This window comes from Diceros bicornis, chromosome 22, assembly GCF_020826845.1.
Source record: "Diceros bicornis minor isolate mBicDic1 chromosome 22, mDicBic1.mat.cur, whole genome shotgun sequence".
Lineage (NCBI taxonomy): Eukaryota > Metazoa > Chordata > Mammalia > Perissodactyla > Rhinocerotidae > Diceros > Diceros bicornis.
Window position 1 is genome coordinate 37,311,987 of NC_080761.1, and position 16,260 is coordinate 37,328,246.

The following is a 16,260-nucleotide window of genomic DNA, read 5'->3' on the forward strand; positions in this document are numbered from 1 at the left end:
CAATACTGGACAAAGATTTATAGGGTGAAGTTTAAAAGTCAGTCGTTTTAGGACTTACACATTGGTAACCAAAAGCATAACTAAATTTACCACTTTTACCCTACATAATGAAAATAAAATATTTTTATTGTAACAGCTGAAAATGTTGAAAAGTAATTATTAAGGAAACCATAAATATAAAAAGCTGAAAAGTAGACCTCAGAAGAGCAGGGAAAAGGAAATTGTGATATGCATCATCATAAAACACGGAAACTGAAAATCTAGGCAGGAGAAATCCAAACCCTTCCAGATGCCAGAATACTGTCCCCCACGTCCAGTAGCCAGGAGGGCTGCAAATTTGTCCCCATCACTGTCAGCAAACAAAAGAAAGTCACTTCTACAGCCAGACCATGTCAAATACAAGACGTAGCTACTGCAGAGGGACGCCTTGAATCCACTGGGGTGTAAAGTCGGGGCTGGGGCTTTTTGTCAGCTATTACCATAAAAGAATAAGAGGAAACAGTGACATTACTACACAATAGAAAGGTCAAACAGCTTGCAGCCATTTCATGACCCAGACAAGTCAAGGTCAAAGGATTCAGGTAGCAACTTAGCCAGGGCATAAGTTACAGCACAAATGAATTGTTTTAACACATCAGCTTTGGTCAATTAAACCTAACAAGGCAAGTTGCATCACGTAGCAGGGTTCCTGACACCAAGGCCAGAAGCTGAGACCGACCTCATAAAACAAGGCTTTTAACATAGCATAGCAAATTTAAGGTAATCCATCCAGAAACTGCAGATGTCAGAATAATAAAATACAAGTTGTCCTAAGCAGGAACATTTTTCACACTTTAGAATTCACTAATAGAGGAGTATAGACTTCATATTGACATACCCCTGCTATTAATATAGGCATAAACGTAATCCCCTACTCACATGAATTACAGAATGCACTCTATTTCAAATAACTTTCTCAACATCTGTGCTCATGATTAGTTGTCCTAAGCTCTACTATTCCCTGTTAACAGCAATGCATATCTCCATGTATTTTTTTCAATGTGAGTTTTGAAAAATCAAGTTTAAAAAAATATCTTCAGCTTCATTCAGCATCAGAATATATATTAGTGTCATAATATTAACTGATGCTTGTCAAATGCTTTTGTGTAGTTTTGTGATAGATATATGTATTTTAAAATTCAATTGAATACTATTTATTAAATTTTCTATTTTGAGAAATGGAGTTGAAGCTAACTAGAATTTTAAAACTGCATATATTTAGATTAAAGAATTTTTTCTCAAATGCAATGCTTTTCTTTTTTGCACTTGTTTAAACAAATCCCATTTTCAACTGATTGGTGCTTCATCCATAACTTACTACATGCTCTGAACTGCCTTAAAATAAGATTCTGAAAATATACAACCTCCAGGCAACACTCAGCTAGTAAAATCACTTCATCCATCACCCCATATTTTCAATTATATAGTCCTTATTCAGAGTTCTTTAATTTGTCTGTGATTCATCAGTGCTGTCCTGTTTAAACTATCATCATAAACAGAGAGAATATGTGTATCTAAGTGTTTTATTATAAACTATTTATGCACAAGAATAGTTTGCATTCCCATTTTAGAACATTGCTTGATGTAAATTTTGAAGATTTTTTTTTTGGTATGTGTGGCCTTCAATTCAGCCTCAAGGTCTTTCCACCTCACTGGTTAATTGGTAGCCATTTCTTCTAATTTTCTGAATAATATAACGACCAAAAAGCCCAACCATTCAAGCCTCACATCCTGTAACGTTCAGTCTAATACAAGCTAATCCCAAAGACTTACTCCTCACTACACGCACTTAGTTTTCACAAGTTCTCTGCAGTTTGATGATTTATTCTCTATGCCAAATCCTAACAACTGAATTCAGTTAAATTAACCACATCACATAATTAGAGTTCAAGGACCCAAGAACATACTTTAAAAAGAGACGACATACCACGTTGCCACAGAAAAGTGAGCATGATTAAGAGGAAGCTCCCCTCTTGCTATGCTTGGCGCTGAGGCATGCTGCTGTAATAACTCCAGTTTCCGATCGCATAACCACTAGTCCTTGAGATTTCTAAAATTATTCCTCCTCCACAAGGATGGAGGAAAAAAGTTGGAAAACTTTGCTTTGAACACTGTGTTGGCTAATCATTCACTCTGCCATAGCACAGACACACTGAAAAACTCCTTAAGTGTCGTGAGTCTACTTTCTTCAGCTTCAAACTAGAAAATGCTGTTCTTTCACAAACTGAAGAGGAACTTCCACCCAAAAGCTAGTGTCAGAGCAAGGGATCACCATTGCCTTTGCCTATAATGTTCAGATATTTAATAATTCTCTATTTTAATGAGTGTTTCATATGCTGTTTCCACTCTCTGCAAACCTTAAGCTCCAAACAAAGCAATAATTATTCCTTTGACTATAAAGGGAGTTATCATGTAAGCCACCGGGATGACGGAAATGAAAACTTACTTATTTCGACTTTTAAGAATTCCAGAGAATTCTGACTCAGCCTCCCATTGGGTCCCTCCCTCTTCAGGTGCTGAAATTCCAACTGGTCGGCAGAAACGGCAAGAGTAAGAATGTCATAAAAGAGTTTTTTTAAGCACAAGGTCTAGGTTTTCAGTTCAATCGGGCATAATGAACGTTTATGAGAAAAACTTGACTAAGTCAGATGTCTTGGAGTGTTGTTTCAAATCCTAGTGCCAAATGTATAAGGAAAAAGTTAACGGAGGATTAAAACTTTAATTTCCTTTTGGCAGTTTCCTCCTAAATTCCAAATTTATGGAAAAACAAGTAAGTAAATTAAAAATCCTACCAAATCGATATTCCATCTATGTTTGGATAGATATCCTACGTACCACTTTAGAAAACAGAAACTTTAAAGGACTAAAGCAGTGACGATAGGTGGCTCCCTAAAGGCTCCTGCCCCTCTCGAAGTCTCCAGGCCCACACTGCATCTGTCAGGGAGCCACCCTCCGGGAGACCCAACCATCTCCTCCTGTCACTGCAATGCACACTTCCCCCAAATCACCATTATTCCTGAACAATGAACATTATTTTGGTTCTTTTACATACAGAGTTATTTGACCATACAGGATGCACAGTGCACTAAATTTGCAAATCCAAACACATAATCTAGGTAAGCATTTTTTATTACAAAATGTGTAGTGCTGTGTATATGGGGGAAAGGTATAAGATGGAGAGAAATACGTAATGCTGTCAGTAGGATATTTGACCATCCTTTGCTGCCTCCAGAAAGTGGGTCACTATATATTTTTTAAAATATTTGAAAATCATAATTGATGTAGCAAATGAGCCTCTCTCTCTACTTTCCCTTTGAAAAGTGAGATCATATTAACAGCAATGCAAGAGCTTAGTTTGCCATATCAGAACACAGATGCCAAGCTTTCCCAGCTGGCAACTGGGGCCTCAGAGTTTAACTCTTGAATTGTCTGGCAAGGCTATCTTGTGGCAGGGACATCATGGCATAGGCAGTGAACTTCTGGCCCCTTAGACTGTGTTTTCCTCTTATCAGTGAGAAAATTGCGAAGTATCTTATCTCACAATATATGTTCCCACAAAGGTCTCATTAAGCCTAGGAGCAAGACATGCCAGTAAGAGCCCTTCTTTATCTGGTAAATTGTGTGCGAGCCAGAATGCAAACAAATGTGCACCAGAGTTCATGAGTTCAGTCCAGGACAGGATGCTGGATGGGAAAACTGAACAGTGTTCCCCTAAATCAAACATGCATGCAACTTTATGCTCTCTGAGCATTTCACAACGCCAGCATCCCAAATCATCCTAGAGAGCAGCCTCACTTCAACAAATTATGAAAGCTTAGTTTTCCCCATAATGGGAAACCTCTGCAAATGAAGTGAAATTTATTAAAATGTTAAAATACGCTGTCAACTTGCAAACAATTATCTACTTAAGCTTTTCATAAAGAAATAATTGTTACCCAAAAGGCTTCTAAAAGTCGGTAACTGAAGGAGGAAAATAATTCTTAGCATTTGCTTCCTCACTAATGATATGTGACAACCAGGAAGGATTCTATTTCAAAAACAATAATAATGATTACGACTTCCCCCATAAACAAGTCACATGTTTCACAACTTAAAAATGTGCTTTAAGTATCCTAACATTTAACAATAAAACAACCAAAGTGGCCATCCAACAATGGATCACAATTTTAAAGGTTCCATAGGCTAAAGGAAATTCCTCTTTCATGAGAGCCGTGAGGTTCCAGGCCTCTCTTTAGCACTCCCAAACATGTTTAATAAAGAGTGCAAAGTACAGTCCAAAAATCAGTTCGGCTGACTTAGTTTAAACTCTAATCTGTTAAAATTCACGACAACAGTTACTATCTCTTGAGGTCTTTAAACTTCTTAGTGTGTTGTGACCTCCCTCTCTCTTCAAAGCCCTTCCCTGCCTCAGAGAAAGCTCAGTCCTCCTAGCCCACCCCACCTCGCCTTTTTCCCCCCTCAGACAGGACACAGCCTGGCAACTCAAGGCCTCCCATAGGCCAGACTTCCTTCTGTGCAGCCCTTTGCGTAGAACTGCTAATCCTTCTTATTAATTAACGAGATAATGGTGGTTAACCAGAAAGCAATATTAATGCTAACTATCTAGGAAACTTCAACCAAAATTATTTTCACCTTTTGCTTGGTTTTCCCAGTGTACAGAACTGTGCACTGAGAGTTTGGCAACGATTTGATGCAGCACTGAGAAATTCAGGAATGACTGATTTCTATCAGACCTTAACACAGAGGTTTCCTCTTGAAGGGTTTCTCACTTTTTTAGCATTGACACTGTTACACATTACTAACAAGAAAGAAAAGTAAGCTCCTCTCAACATGTTACTATGAAATCGGGAAGTGTGGAAACACAGGAATCTAAAAACTGCATCAGAAAAAAGCAGTGATGTAAGTGAAAGCAATAGTTAGAATGAACGCATTACAGTACATCACTATAATCGGCTGGTCCTCCATATCCCTCCCAGAGCACACCCGCATCCTAGAGTACCTTTATGTCCCAGGAAGGTGTGCTGTGCAAAGCTTGCCTGGTTTTTGTTTTGTTTTGTTTTGCTTTGCTTTCATGAACGCAATAACAAAGACAATATGGGGAATAGGTACCACCTGCCCAAGAATCATTGGACATCTTTAATATCTTTGGGAAAGTGGAGGCCACTTTAGAGCTATTTTTTCCTTTAATCTGTCACAGTCTTTCAAAAAGAAAAGAAAAACCTGAAAAAAAAAGGAAGGGTTTTATACTAGCTAAGGTTTGCTGCCGCAAACAAGCAAGCAGCTTTCATTCAGGGATTGTCAAAAACTTTCCAGTGTGCCCACTGCAATGCGGATGCCAACCAACGAATCAAAGGCATTCAGCAACTAGACAAAGAGGGTCTGATGCCAACCTCGGTGCCACTGGCAACCATTATTGGCATCAAGCACAGTGTCTGCCTTTTTTTTTCCCCCTCGCCTGGCACTTCACAAACAAAATGGCGGTTCTTGTAGCAACGAAACAGCCGAAGCGCAGCCCTCTGAATCAATAACGTCAAATGATTTTATGGATTTAAACGCAGTTGCTCCCAAATGACGTGTATACTTTAGGTAAAGTGGGGGGGGGGGTTATATAATTTTATAAACGACTATATTGAACATGACCCCTTACTAAGGTAGAGAAATAGAAAAATGGACTAAATTGCGGTCAACCGGGCTATATGCATAGAGGAAGCTGAATAACAAAGAGATGTAGCTTTACAGAAAATACTGCCTTGCGGCCACGTGATGCAAAAGTCTAACGAACTATATATCAAAAATGATTTCAAAATGCATAAATTTTTCCCCAAACCATATCAGATGCAGATGTAGCACTACAGCTTGTGTCAAAGCTCTAGTAACTCTTTCCACATTTCAAAAAAGATGAGGCTGCTGGGTATGAAGGAAAAAAAAAAAAAAGTGTGGGTTGAACCAAAAGAGAAAGAGGGAAAAAGAAAAGCGAAGGAAGTTGGTCAACAATGGAACTTTATTTTATGTTGGTCTTTATTTCATCCTCCAGAAGAGTTGCAGTTTGTGATCCTGTATAAATAACCAAGAGGACTATTGACATCTCTAGATCTGGAAATTGTCAATATATTGTAACATCACTCCACACTGCAATGCGGATGCCAACTAACAAATCACAGGCATCCTGAGCTAAACAAAGAGGGTCTGGTGCCAATCTTGGTGCCAGTGGCAACCATTTTGGCATTCTCTCTGTTCTTTCTCATGTTTTCCTCCCAGTCGTTTAGAAGTGGGGAGAGAGAGAAAAAAGGAGGAAAAGGTAATTTTGTTGCTCATTCTGTGGCAAACATTACATTTTTCTTTTTTGATTTTTCTTTCATGTTTTTCTCTATACTTTTTTACCTGATTTATAAAACAGACAAGTGGATTTTCGTGTACTTAGAGGAGAAATAAAAAGTCATGATGGGAGATATACAGCCCTCTGATTGACTACAGACTTATCTTTTAAAATGCCTTCTTTAATCAATTGCACTGCAAAAATGACATAATTAACCTACATTTGACCAAAAAAGAAAAAAAGATACAAATTTCGAAAAAGGGAAAACATAAAAGCATCCTGATGTGACTTTTTCAAAGAGCCAACAGATGTTAAGAAGAGATGATGTGCTGGCAGGTAGCAGAGGATACAAATTAGATGCACAGGGTAAAATAATGAACAGTTTTTAGGACAGAGACTCGAAACAACAACAAAATCAATGTTTGATCTGAAAACATCCTCTCCAAAGAGCTGCTTAAAACTTTACGATTATCATGACCGATGGTGCAATGCAGAAGGCATTTATGCATTTTTCTTTCTTCAATCTATCTTCACAAATCCAAAGGATATGTTCTTTATTGTCAGTTCATCAACCAAGAGTTGGCTGCCTGCCCCAGGAGTGAATGTACATGCGTGCACACCTCAAGGACTGGCCTTCAAGCAAGTTAAAATGTGAGCAGCAGTGAAGTGATTGCAAATCTTCGCTCCCTGCACTAAAAAGTTACATGACCCACTTTCTAAAAGTTTACTTCCAGCCTTGACTTTCACAACATAGTTACAACACATTTACAGTCAATCCAACACATATATACAGCCCACCTTAAAATGTCATCTCCCAGACAGCTGTCAATCAAATTAAGTGTCATGTGTTAATGAGTTTTTATTTTAGGACACATAGGGTGAAATATATTTTTCCCCAAACCATCATTACTTGGATTTTAATTCTTAAATGCATGGAAATAACAAATGCAATATTTGATTTTTTTAAAGTAATATTTCCAAATGTATGATGTCCAGCACCATTATTTAAAATCAAACTAAAAATTTTTAAATGATATTTAAGCATATCTCTAAAACTATATCAAAGAAATATAAAGACAAAAAGCACCTAGATTTCTGAGTCAAAAGAGTAATTTTGATATTTTATTTTTTTGTATGATAATAAAGTTCATACCCATTTATTAAATCCCACATATATAAGGAACATCAGATAATTGTCTGCCACCTGGCTATCTGAAGGCCATTTTCCCTACCACCAGGCCAAGTTAGGAAATGATCCACCATCTGTGGCTGATCAAACTTCAGTCCACTTTTGGTACGCTGTTTTTTAAAATGATGTTTTACTATGGACAGTTGCAAATACAAGGACATCTATATCATGACACATTTACTTGAAGAAAAGAAATTCTCACCTACTTAAGGAAAATATATTGAGAAAACAAAAATAATAAAGAAACATATTTTGTGAACTCAAAAAATACTCAGCAAAAATATCACCTATTTTTGAATTATTCAGGTAACATTTATACCACTCTATCAAGTTTTTTTTTTTTTTAAATAGGTATGGTATGTGGTTTCTGCATTCTTTTTGAGATTTATTTTAAACCAGTGTAACCAGTCCACTTTCTGTTTTTGTTCTGTAAGTAGAGCTTCGACTTTTCTCCTTGACAAGTTTTATGAATTTACATTCAAGTAAACTAACAATATTAAGTGTTCCCAAGTTACTCTGAGAAAATATTATAACATAAATTATTTAAACAAGAACTATACTCCATTAAATCTACAGCGAATATTACACCATCAAAAGTAGGTGTTGATAGAAATATTTAAATCAAATAAATCTAGGTCTATGTAAGATATACTTTCTGATATTGGCTATCTTAAGCATATTGTAATAGGAAACGTTAATTCTATTTTCAGTGCAACAGCACTAGATTTGTGAACAAAGTTTATCCACCTCGTTAGTAAAGAGGCTAATACAAAGATTATTAAAGAACGATTTGACTATTCATAAATAAAGTTACATTTTCAAATTGGGAAAAGATGCCCAGATGCCAGGGATGCCGCCTAGGACAAAAACTGAAATGCAATCAACTATATTTACCAGACTATTCTGTGTCTTTGAAAAAGTACATTATTTCAAAGACATTTGGAAACGCATCTCTTTGTGGTCTTTCTTGAAATACCCACGCCTATCCAGGTATGAAAGCTCCATGTCTATTTCCATGGCTTGCACATGGCAGTGGACATGTGAGTGGAAGAGAGCCTGCCACTCTACCCAGAGTGGGCGAAGGAGATCTAGGGGCCTCGAGGACCATCTACCCAAGCCAGATATATGCATCCGTATATGGGGGTTGTGGGCAGGATTTGCCATGCTAGAAGAAAGAACAATCTGCTCCTACCTTGCTCCTGCACGTAGTATGCCAAAAACAAATCAAGCTCCTTAACTGATACTGTGATATGATGTGGCTGGACACAAAGTGCTGGGTTTGTGCAATGTGGGGATTTCATGAGCCGCTCTCCATCGGTACTTTCCAAGGGGATGCCTTTGAACAGGATCACCATGACTAGATCCAGACGCCAGACTTTGTCTGCCTGTCGCAGGCAGTCGATTCTCCTAATCTTACCCTTCTGGTCGGGATTGGATAAGACACAGCACGGGTGCTTCTTGCCAGTCACGGTGAGCACAAAGTCCTCTCGGTACTCCTGGCGGATATCTTTGCGCAGTTTGGCCAGGAGCCTGGATGCCCACTTCTGTTTGATTTCAGGCTTTTCGCTGAGAAGCTCATCTTTGACTGCTCTCTCTTCATCCTTTGACATTCGCTTCTCATGCTTTTTAAAGTACTTGCGTTTCCGAGCCTGCAGGTTGAACCAAGTGTAGGCGATTGCACGGACATGTGGAAGTAGTGCCTCGATGAATGGGTGAAATTCATCCTATGGAAGACGAGGGGGAAAAAGAACACATACGTGGTTAATATAGTTTTAAATGCTCAAAAAAAGAAGACCACAATTCTTTCCCAAATTCAGCACAAAAAGTTATGCACAAAAATAACATTCTTTTCTTATTTAAAATTATCAAAATAGCGGGACAAGAAGAAAACAAAGTATGGCAAGCTGCCCCTTTTCCACCAAAACTCATAGGTTGATTCTCCCTCCTAAAAAGAAAATAAGGTTTATATTTGTATTTCCACTCTGGCCCCATCCCCCTCATTCCCACCATGCATCCTACATTCTTTAAAACGTAAGCAACCAAGATGCTTGGCACCTAATTTAATATTTAAATATTGATTGACCAACTAACACTAAGCAGTACCATTTTACAAAGAACACAGTGAGTTTTTTTTTTTTTTAATCGGAGCAGAGCTGTTCAGAAGGCAGGAGCGATGCCACAGTTCATTTCTCTTCTCTGTGGCACAGAAACACAAAGCATATAGATGCTCAGTGTAATGCCACACAGTTCCCGCTTTTGGAGCATGCTCTCAGCAAGAGGCTGCTGGTGGCACAAAGAGCATGCGCCATTAAACTTGATCCATTTTCTTATCAAACGTCCAACATTCCAACACTGAAACAGCACCATTCCAAGAGTGGTAACTAGAGAAACCGGTATACAGTGAGGGAAAGTGGGCAAAGGACACAGCTTGTCGTATCAGTGTCCTGAAGAGAAGGTTTCCATACTTTGAGCAGTGCATTCTCTCCCTCTACTACCAACACTAGCCCACAACACACACACACAAACACATACTCACTCACATTCATACTCGCACTCTCCTACTCTCTCACACACTCTCGTGTTTTGAAATAAAAGTTTCTAAAGTTGAAAACAAAAATTACACCAATGTTCTTCCAGCAGCTTTCCTATAGACTCTGAAGCCCCACAGAGTCAGTTAATTTGTTAACCGATCACATGAGTATGGCAATTATTCTAAACCCCTTAAAAATCAATCTGAGGTGAACAATGAAAAATGGCAACTTGGCACCAACTTTACATTCTTTGTGTCTCTGCAAGCGGTGGCAGGGTGACACCAGGAGTGCACTGTTGGTCACTTACTGCTTTTGTGGAATCAATATAATTCATTTGCTATGCATATGAATTCTCGGACAGCACTGTGGGTGCACGTCATACACATGTGCTCGTGAAGCTACACATGTATAGATCGCACAGTATCCGGACTTTTGAATTAAGTGGTTTACCTTGGGTTCCTGCATTTTTCCTGCCTGTTTCATCCCCAAGCCTTTTCTAAGGGAGGGACGTGGACGAGGAGTGGCAGATAATCTTTACCTACAGATATTTCAAGTTTCTTTCCAGAGCAGTGAGTGTTTCACTACTTCCTGCCGTAGGTAAAACCTGTCTCATAAGCTCAGGCCTATTACTGTTCAAAGAAAGAGCTTAACATCCTGTGCATGCATCCTGCATGCACGCAGTAAGCCAAGATCTGAAGCAAATGGGAACTTCCACCATGGCCACTTTTCTGGTCACACTGACTATACTGTCACCCCAACCACAAAATAACTTTCTCTAACTGATCATATCCCAAGTTAGAATTTACAGTCTCATGCTAGTCACCCTGAATTGTGTGGAATAAATTCTCTTTAACCAGCAGACTGATGAATTCCATTAGGTAGAAATGATAAAAGTGCAACTAATGACACTCTAACAAAGAAGGTGTCCAAAAAATCCCATATAGTTATGAATCCATTTTTAAAATGAAATGCAAAGTTTCAATGCAAAAGACTGCGGCGTGTTAGCAGTTTGCAGTTCAGATACAGAAGAGGTGTACGTCCCATCCAATCAATAATGCAGTGATCAAGTGTTTTAACATATTGCCATAAAACGGTCCTACAGTAGAGTAAGTATACATCAAAATTTTATAACAATATAGAATGTACATGATTACATCACAGCATGAGGCATAACCAAATGCCATAGAGGAAATCATTAAACCGATCAGTAGTTTCCAGCAGAGATTTGAACAATTCGGTTACTATGCGAGCACATTAAACTAGGCCATGGAAAGAGTTAAACCACAATCTGTTCTTTGTGTGGGAAGGCAGCCCTGCTCACAGCAACCACAGCCCATGATAAGACCTCTCTATCTCCATACACTTTCTGATGCCATGCTTTCAGCTTTCACTGTAACTACAAAAACTTTGTTTATCCTCCTTAGAAATATATGCAAAAGGAAACCCTGCTCAAGGAAATGTGGACTTAAACATGCTTTGGGAACTCACTTCCTATAATCTGACTTTTACTATGATTTATTGATATGATTAAAAACATACATATATACACTCATCACTAAAAACTTGAGAATGTAAAGAGTACATTTCGGGGGGGTGGAGAGGGGGGCTTTGTCTCACTCATTTTACCTTCGTCATCCTTTTTAAAATGCAATCTTATTTTAACAGATATTAAGCACCACAGTAACTCTTAAGCACTTATACCTTTAAGTACTATGTTCAGTGACATTTCATTTTCTTATAAAGACATCAAACATACTTCTGATTAAATTTGTGCTTCATCTATCATGTTACAAATCTAAAAATTTTAATAAATTATTTTTAACAATCAAAATGCAAATTTGAGGGTTGAATTTGGAATATCTTAGCAAATGCACACAAAACAATGTTTTTTAAGGTCGCCTTTAGTTTGCTGTCAATGCTGCCAAGTAATGTTTTAAAACATACTTTTTTTCTTATTGATAAACAGAAGTGGCAAACTTTCTCAGTTCACAAAGTTGCGTTATAAACATCTTTCAAGGCTTTATTATTATGTGGATTCATTTCAAGTGAAACACTTACTTGACAAGGAGACATATCTTCAAAAAAAGGACGATAAACGGAGGTTTGCTATAAGTCACATACATTTCTGTATTAACATGCCTAAAATGTCATCTCCCAAGTGTGATTGTTTTTTAATGCTGAGTTGCAATATATTTTTAATGATTTTGAGTGACATGAATATAGAGCATAGTAACTGTCTTCATCCAAAAAAAGTGATTCAGGTTTTTAAATGTCCTAATTAATAAATCATCATAATAACACTGTAAACAATTATGAAAATTATTTTTTTTTTAAAAGCAAAACATAGAAGTGATCTAAGATCTAATGGCTCCATACTAAGGCAATATGCCATCTTGCTCTTTCAGAATTTTTATTAAAATACACTGATGTTCAGTAATTCTTTCTCTTTTAAAACTTCCTTTAGTTGAACTAAATTGATAAAATAAATAACCAGCTTACAAATTTCAAATATAAAAGTAAACAGTCCTAATGCCACTAGAAATATTTTTCTTCACAGAAACAATGGTTTCCATGAACGGGATGGAAAATTAGACCACTACAGAAGTAGAAGAGTAAATACTAGGTGTTCCTGGAGCATTGCTATATGACAATAAATCATTAAAAAAATATACCTAAAGAACTTGAAAGACAATGAAAGAAAAAAATTCAATGCAATCATACCAAGTGAAAGTTATATTATTAAGGATTTACACTATTTTTGGAAAAAGCAAATATTAAATCATATATAATGGTTCTTAATTTTCCTTTTACATCTGATTTACACTGACGTATAAATACGATTTATATTGAAGTACTGATACTTTCGCATAACATTTTGCTAAATATCAACTTTAACTGTAGCTCCTTTTGAATTAAAATTCTTTCTAAAACCTAGATAACATATTGCAACAATTGAGACACTCTGTAAAGTTTTCAACCAATTAAGAACGTTTCTCTATTTTGTATTTACATATCCTAAAAAATGTTTTGCTACAGCTATTAGGCTCTTGTAATACAAAACTAAACTACTGGTCTGATATAAAAGTAACACCATTAAGGTGCCCTTACTTGCGAAACACCTTACATTACCTATGAAGTCAATAGATTTTAGTTAAGTGAGAAGTCTAAAGGTAGAATTCCTTCTCTGGTATAGGCTTTAAATCGCCAAAACAGTTTTAATACGGCAACCTCAATTTACATTATTAAGATAGTAGAGAATATTAGCCACCATGAATTAGTGTTGGTTAGTATGTATCCTAGAATACTAATGTGATAGCTGAATGACTATGCTGTATATGCTCCTAACGTTCCATACGTCACGAGGCTGCAATATTATTTTTAACTTACACAAATTATGGTAAAGCCAGCAACTTTTCGATACATATTTGGAGGAAACTAAAAATGCAATGTAATCACGAGCAATATTTCCAAAAAGCTGATTCTGGAAATATAAATTAATATAGAAAAGTAATCCTTTACAGGTAAGAATAAGTGATGCAGTACTTTGTAAGTGAAAAGCTTACCTCAATTTGTTTTATTTGAACTATGCTTCAGGAATGTAAAATTAATATCAAATGGATGTGGTTTACCAGAAAGAGAAAAAAAATCCCGCTGATGGGTAATATGAAAGGTAACTTTTACAACTAAAGGCAATTTGTTACACCTGAAACAGTTTAATCTTCATATTTATTGGCCATTATTCACAGCTTTTAAAATACAAATAGCTCAACAACTCATTTTTCCAGTTTTGTTAAATTAAAGTGCACGTTTACTTGCTGAAAATAGCCATATCTAAGTTAATCATATTCAGATGCCAAACAAAATATAAACAATAAAAAATGTGTCAGCCAAAAAGCTACAGGACTGTATCCAATCACTGAATAAGCCTTATCATTGTTTTCATCTTCATTCACAATTTATGAATGCCTCAGTCCTTTTGAATCACAATGGCTTCTAATTGTCATACAATTGAAATCTTAATCATTTGTCTATTATAAAAATGCATCATCGAGATATTGGATTTTTTAAAAATTGCAACACAGCTAAGACTAGGCGACACTTCTTAAACTGTTTAGTTTTTATGCCAATGTCAAAGAAAATGGTTATCAATTACCAGTGGCGACACATCCTCCTAAAAGCTGAAGACAACTGTCCCACACCTTTAGAGGTTGAAAATACTGCTTCAAATAACTCTGGGCTAAGATAGTTCGTCAGTTGGTTAGGTAGCGGGGGCAGCGATGAAAACTGCTCCAGGTAAGTCTGCTCGGTCTCGCCACTTATCCATTCAACCGTCTGGTTTAAAATTATATAAACTGTGTTCTTAAAAAAGCATAAAGCCAGTATTTTATTTCATAACATTGTTCCTAAAGTCTTAGGACAATTTTCAAAGTGAAATTTTACAAAATGACCTTACTTTTCCAGCACTACTTTCTGCCTTACGAGCTATACGCCCAAATATCCTCAAATGAACAGGTCTCTACAAAATGAACATGTTCTAAAAGTCCTGAACATTCCCCACGACCAACTAACTCGTGTCAACGTAAAGACCGCCTTTGTGGTGTGGTCACTGGAAACCTCAAAGTGCGGATCACCGTGGACCAGAGTTTCAGATCCCCAAATTAAGCAAAGGAATGGGTCTCCGGACCACAACCTCCGACTCGCTTCGTCGCCCGCCCACTGCCCGCAGTGGAGTCCAGAGGCGCCCAGAAGGACTCTTGCTAGAGTCCCCTCGCCCAAGTTCACTGGTTGTTTATAAGGACTCAGTCCCCCCTAAAGCTCCTCTAAAGCCGGAGTCTGCCTCAGCGTGTGAGCGACCGAGAGGGGTGGTGGGCACCTTGGGCAGAGGCGCCACGCCGCAGCAGGCACTCTGGGGGCCGCGAGGGGGCCAGCGCTCGTGGGCCCGGGCCCTGCCCACCCCTGGGCGGCCTTGCCCGGCCCAGCCGCCCTGGCAGCGCGGGCGCCCGCTCTCCGTGCCCAGGGCGTGGGGCTGGGCGCACGCGGTGGCCGTGTGCGAGGGGCCGCGCGCCGGCTCCCATGCCGCCCGGCAATCCCGCCGCAACTCCGGGCCACTTCTTCGGCGAGGGACGGGGGTGTGCGGAGGTTAACCAAAGCCGTTAATTGTCCGCAGACCAGAGCAACAAAACAAAACAAAGGCATTTCGGGCTAGAGAGAAAGCTGGAGAGAGCGATCGAGAATGTACCTGAGTGAGACAGATGGGAGAATACATCATGACTTCGCCTTAAAACGCACTTTCCCGGAGATGCCCAAGAAAATCTTCGAGAAGCAAGAATTTCATCTATTCATTTTACAGTCATCTGCGCCCCGCGATGCGATCAATCAGGACGGGGCTCTGCGCTGGATCACCGCAACTTCACAACAAACCCAGTCCTCCTTAAATAGCCAAAGATTCAAGTTCACTCGGCGTGCTAGATTTCCCGGGGTGAAATCCAATCTACACTTTTAACCCTCTTGCAGTCCGAGCGCGCTGGCCGTGCTCGCCGAGGCCGCCGCCGCCGCCGCCGGTGTTGGCTGCTTTTCGCCTGGGTTTGGGAATTTGTTTTCTGTTTTGCAGTTGTTGTTGTTGTTGGGGGCTAGGGGGTGCGCGAAGGTTCGGTGTAGGTTGGATTGGGGTGGTAGTTGGTGGTGAAATGCTTTTTTAAAAAAGGCGGGGAGGGGGGCGCAGGAGAGAGGGCGGGAGGGAGAGCGAGAATGTGTCACCGCGCTGGGAAAGTTCAAGGTTACAGCCCCGAGCACTGCGGCAGGATCCCCGAGTGGCGATCGCAGGCGAAACTTTGCCGCGAGCCGACCATGTGTGTGCGCGAGGGGGAGCGTGAGCGAGTGCGCGCGGGTGGCGGGGCGCGCGCGGGAGAGGGCCGGGGTGGGGGCGGGGTGGGGTGGGGGAGAAGGGAGAGGCCGGGGTGAGGGAGGGGGCGCGAGCGCAGGTCTCCCGGGCGGAAGAGGCTCGCGGCGCGCGGTCCCCAGCTGCAGCCGCCGCCGCCCGCGCCGGCTCCTCCACGCCGGGCCGCCCGCCCTCCCGCCTCGCCCCGCGTCTGACCCGGCCGAGCGAGGAGGCTGCTGCTGCTGCCGCCGCTGCCCAGAGCCCAGGGGGATCGCAACGAGCTCCTGAAAAATCCCAAACGATAAAT

General features: G+C 39.6%; 1 protein-coding gene across 2 annotated transcripts in view; it reads right to left on the reverse strand.

The window, feature by feature from the left end:
- The window catches only part of NFIB (nuclear factor I B), a 221,759-nt gene extending 205,759 nt beyond the window's left edge, over positions 1-16,000 (reverse strand). For both annotated transcript variants that reach the window (XM_058565805.1, XM_058565804.1), the window contains exons 1-2: positions 15,315-16,000; positions 8,737-9,268 (exon numbers count right to left, since the gene is read on the reverse strand). In XM_058565805.1, the coding sequence (XP_058421788.1) occupies positions 8,737-9,268; positions 15,315-15,344 (562 nt within the window). In that variant the 5' untranslated portion in view covers positions 15,345-16,000. The remainder of the gene's footprint in view (positions 1-8,736; positions 9,269-15,314) is intronic.
- Positions 16,001-16,260: the final 260 nt, after the last annotated feature.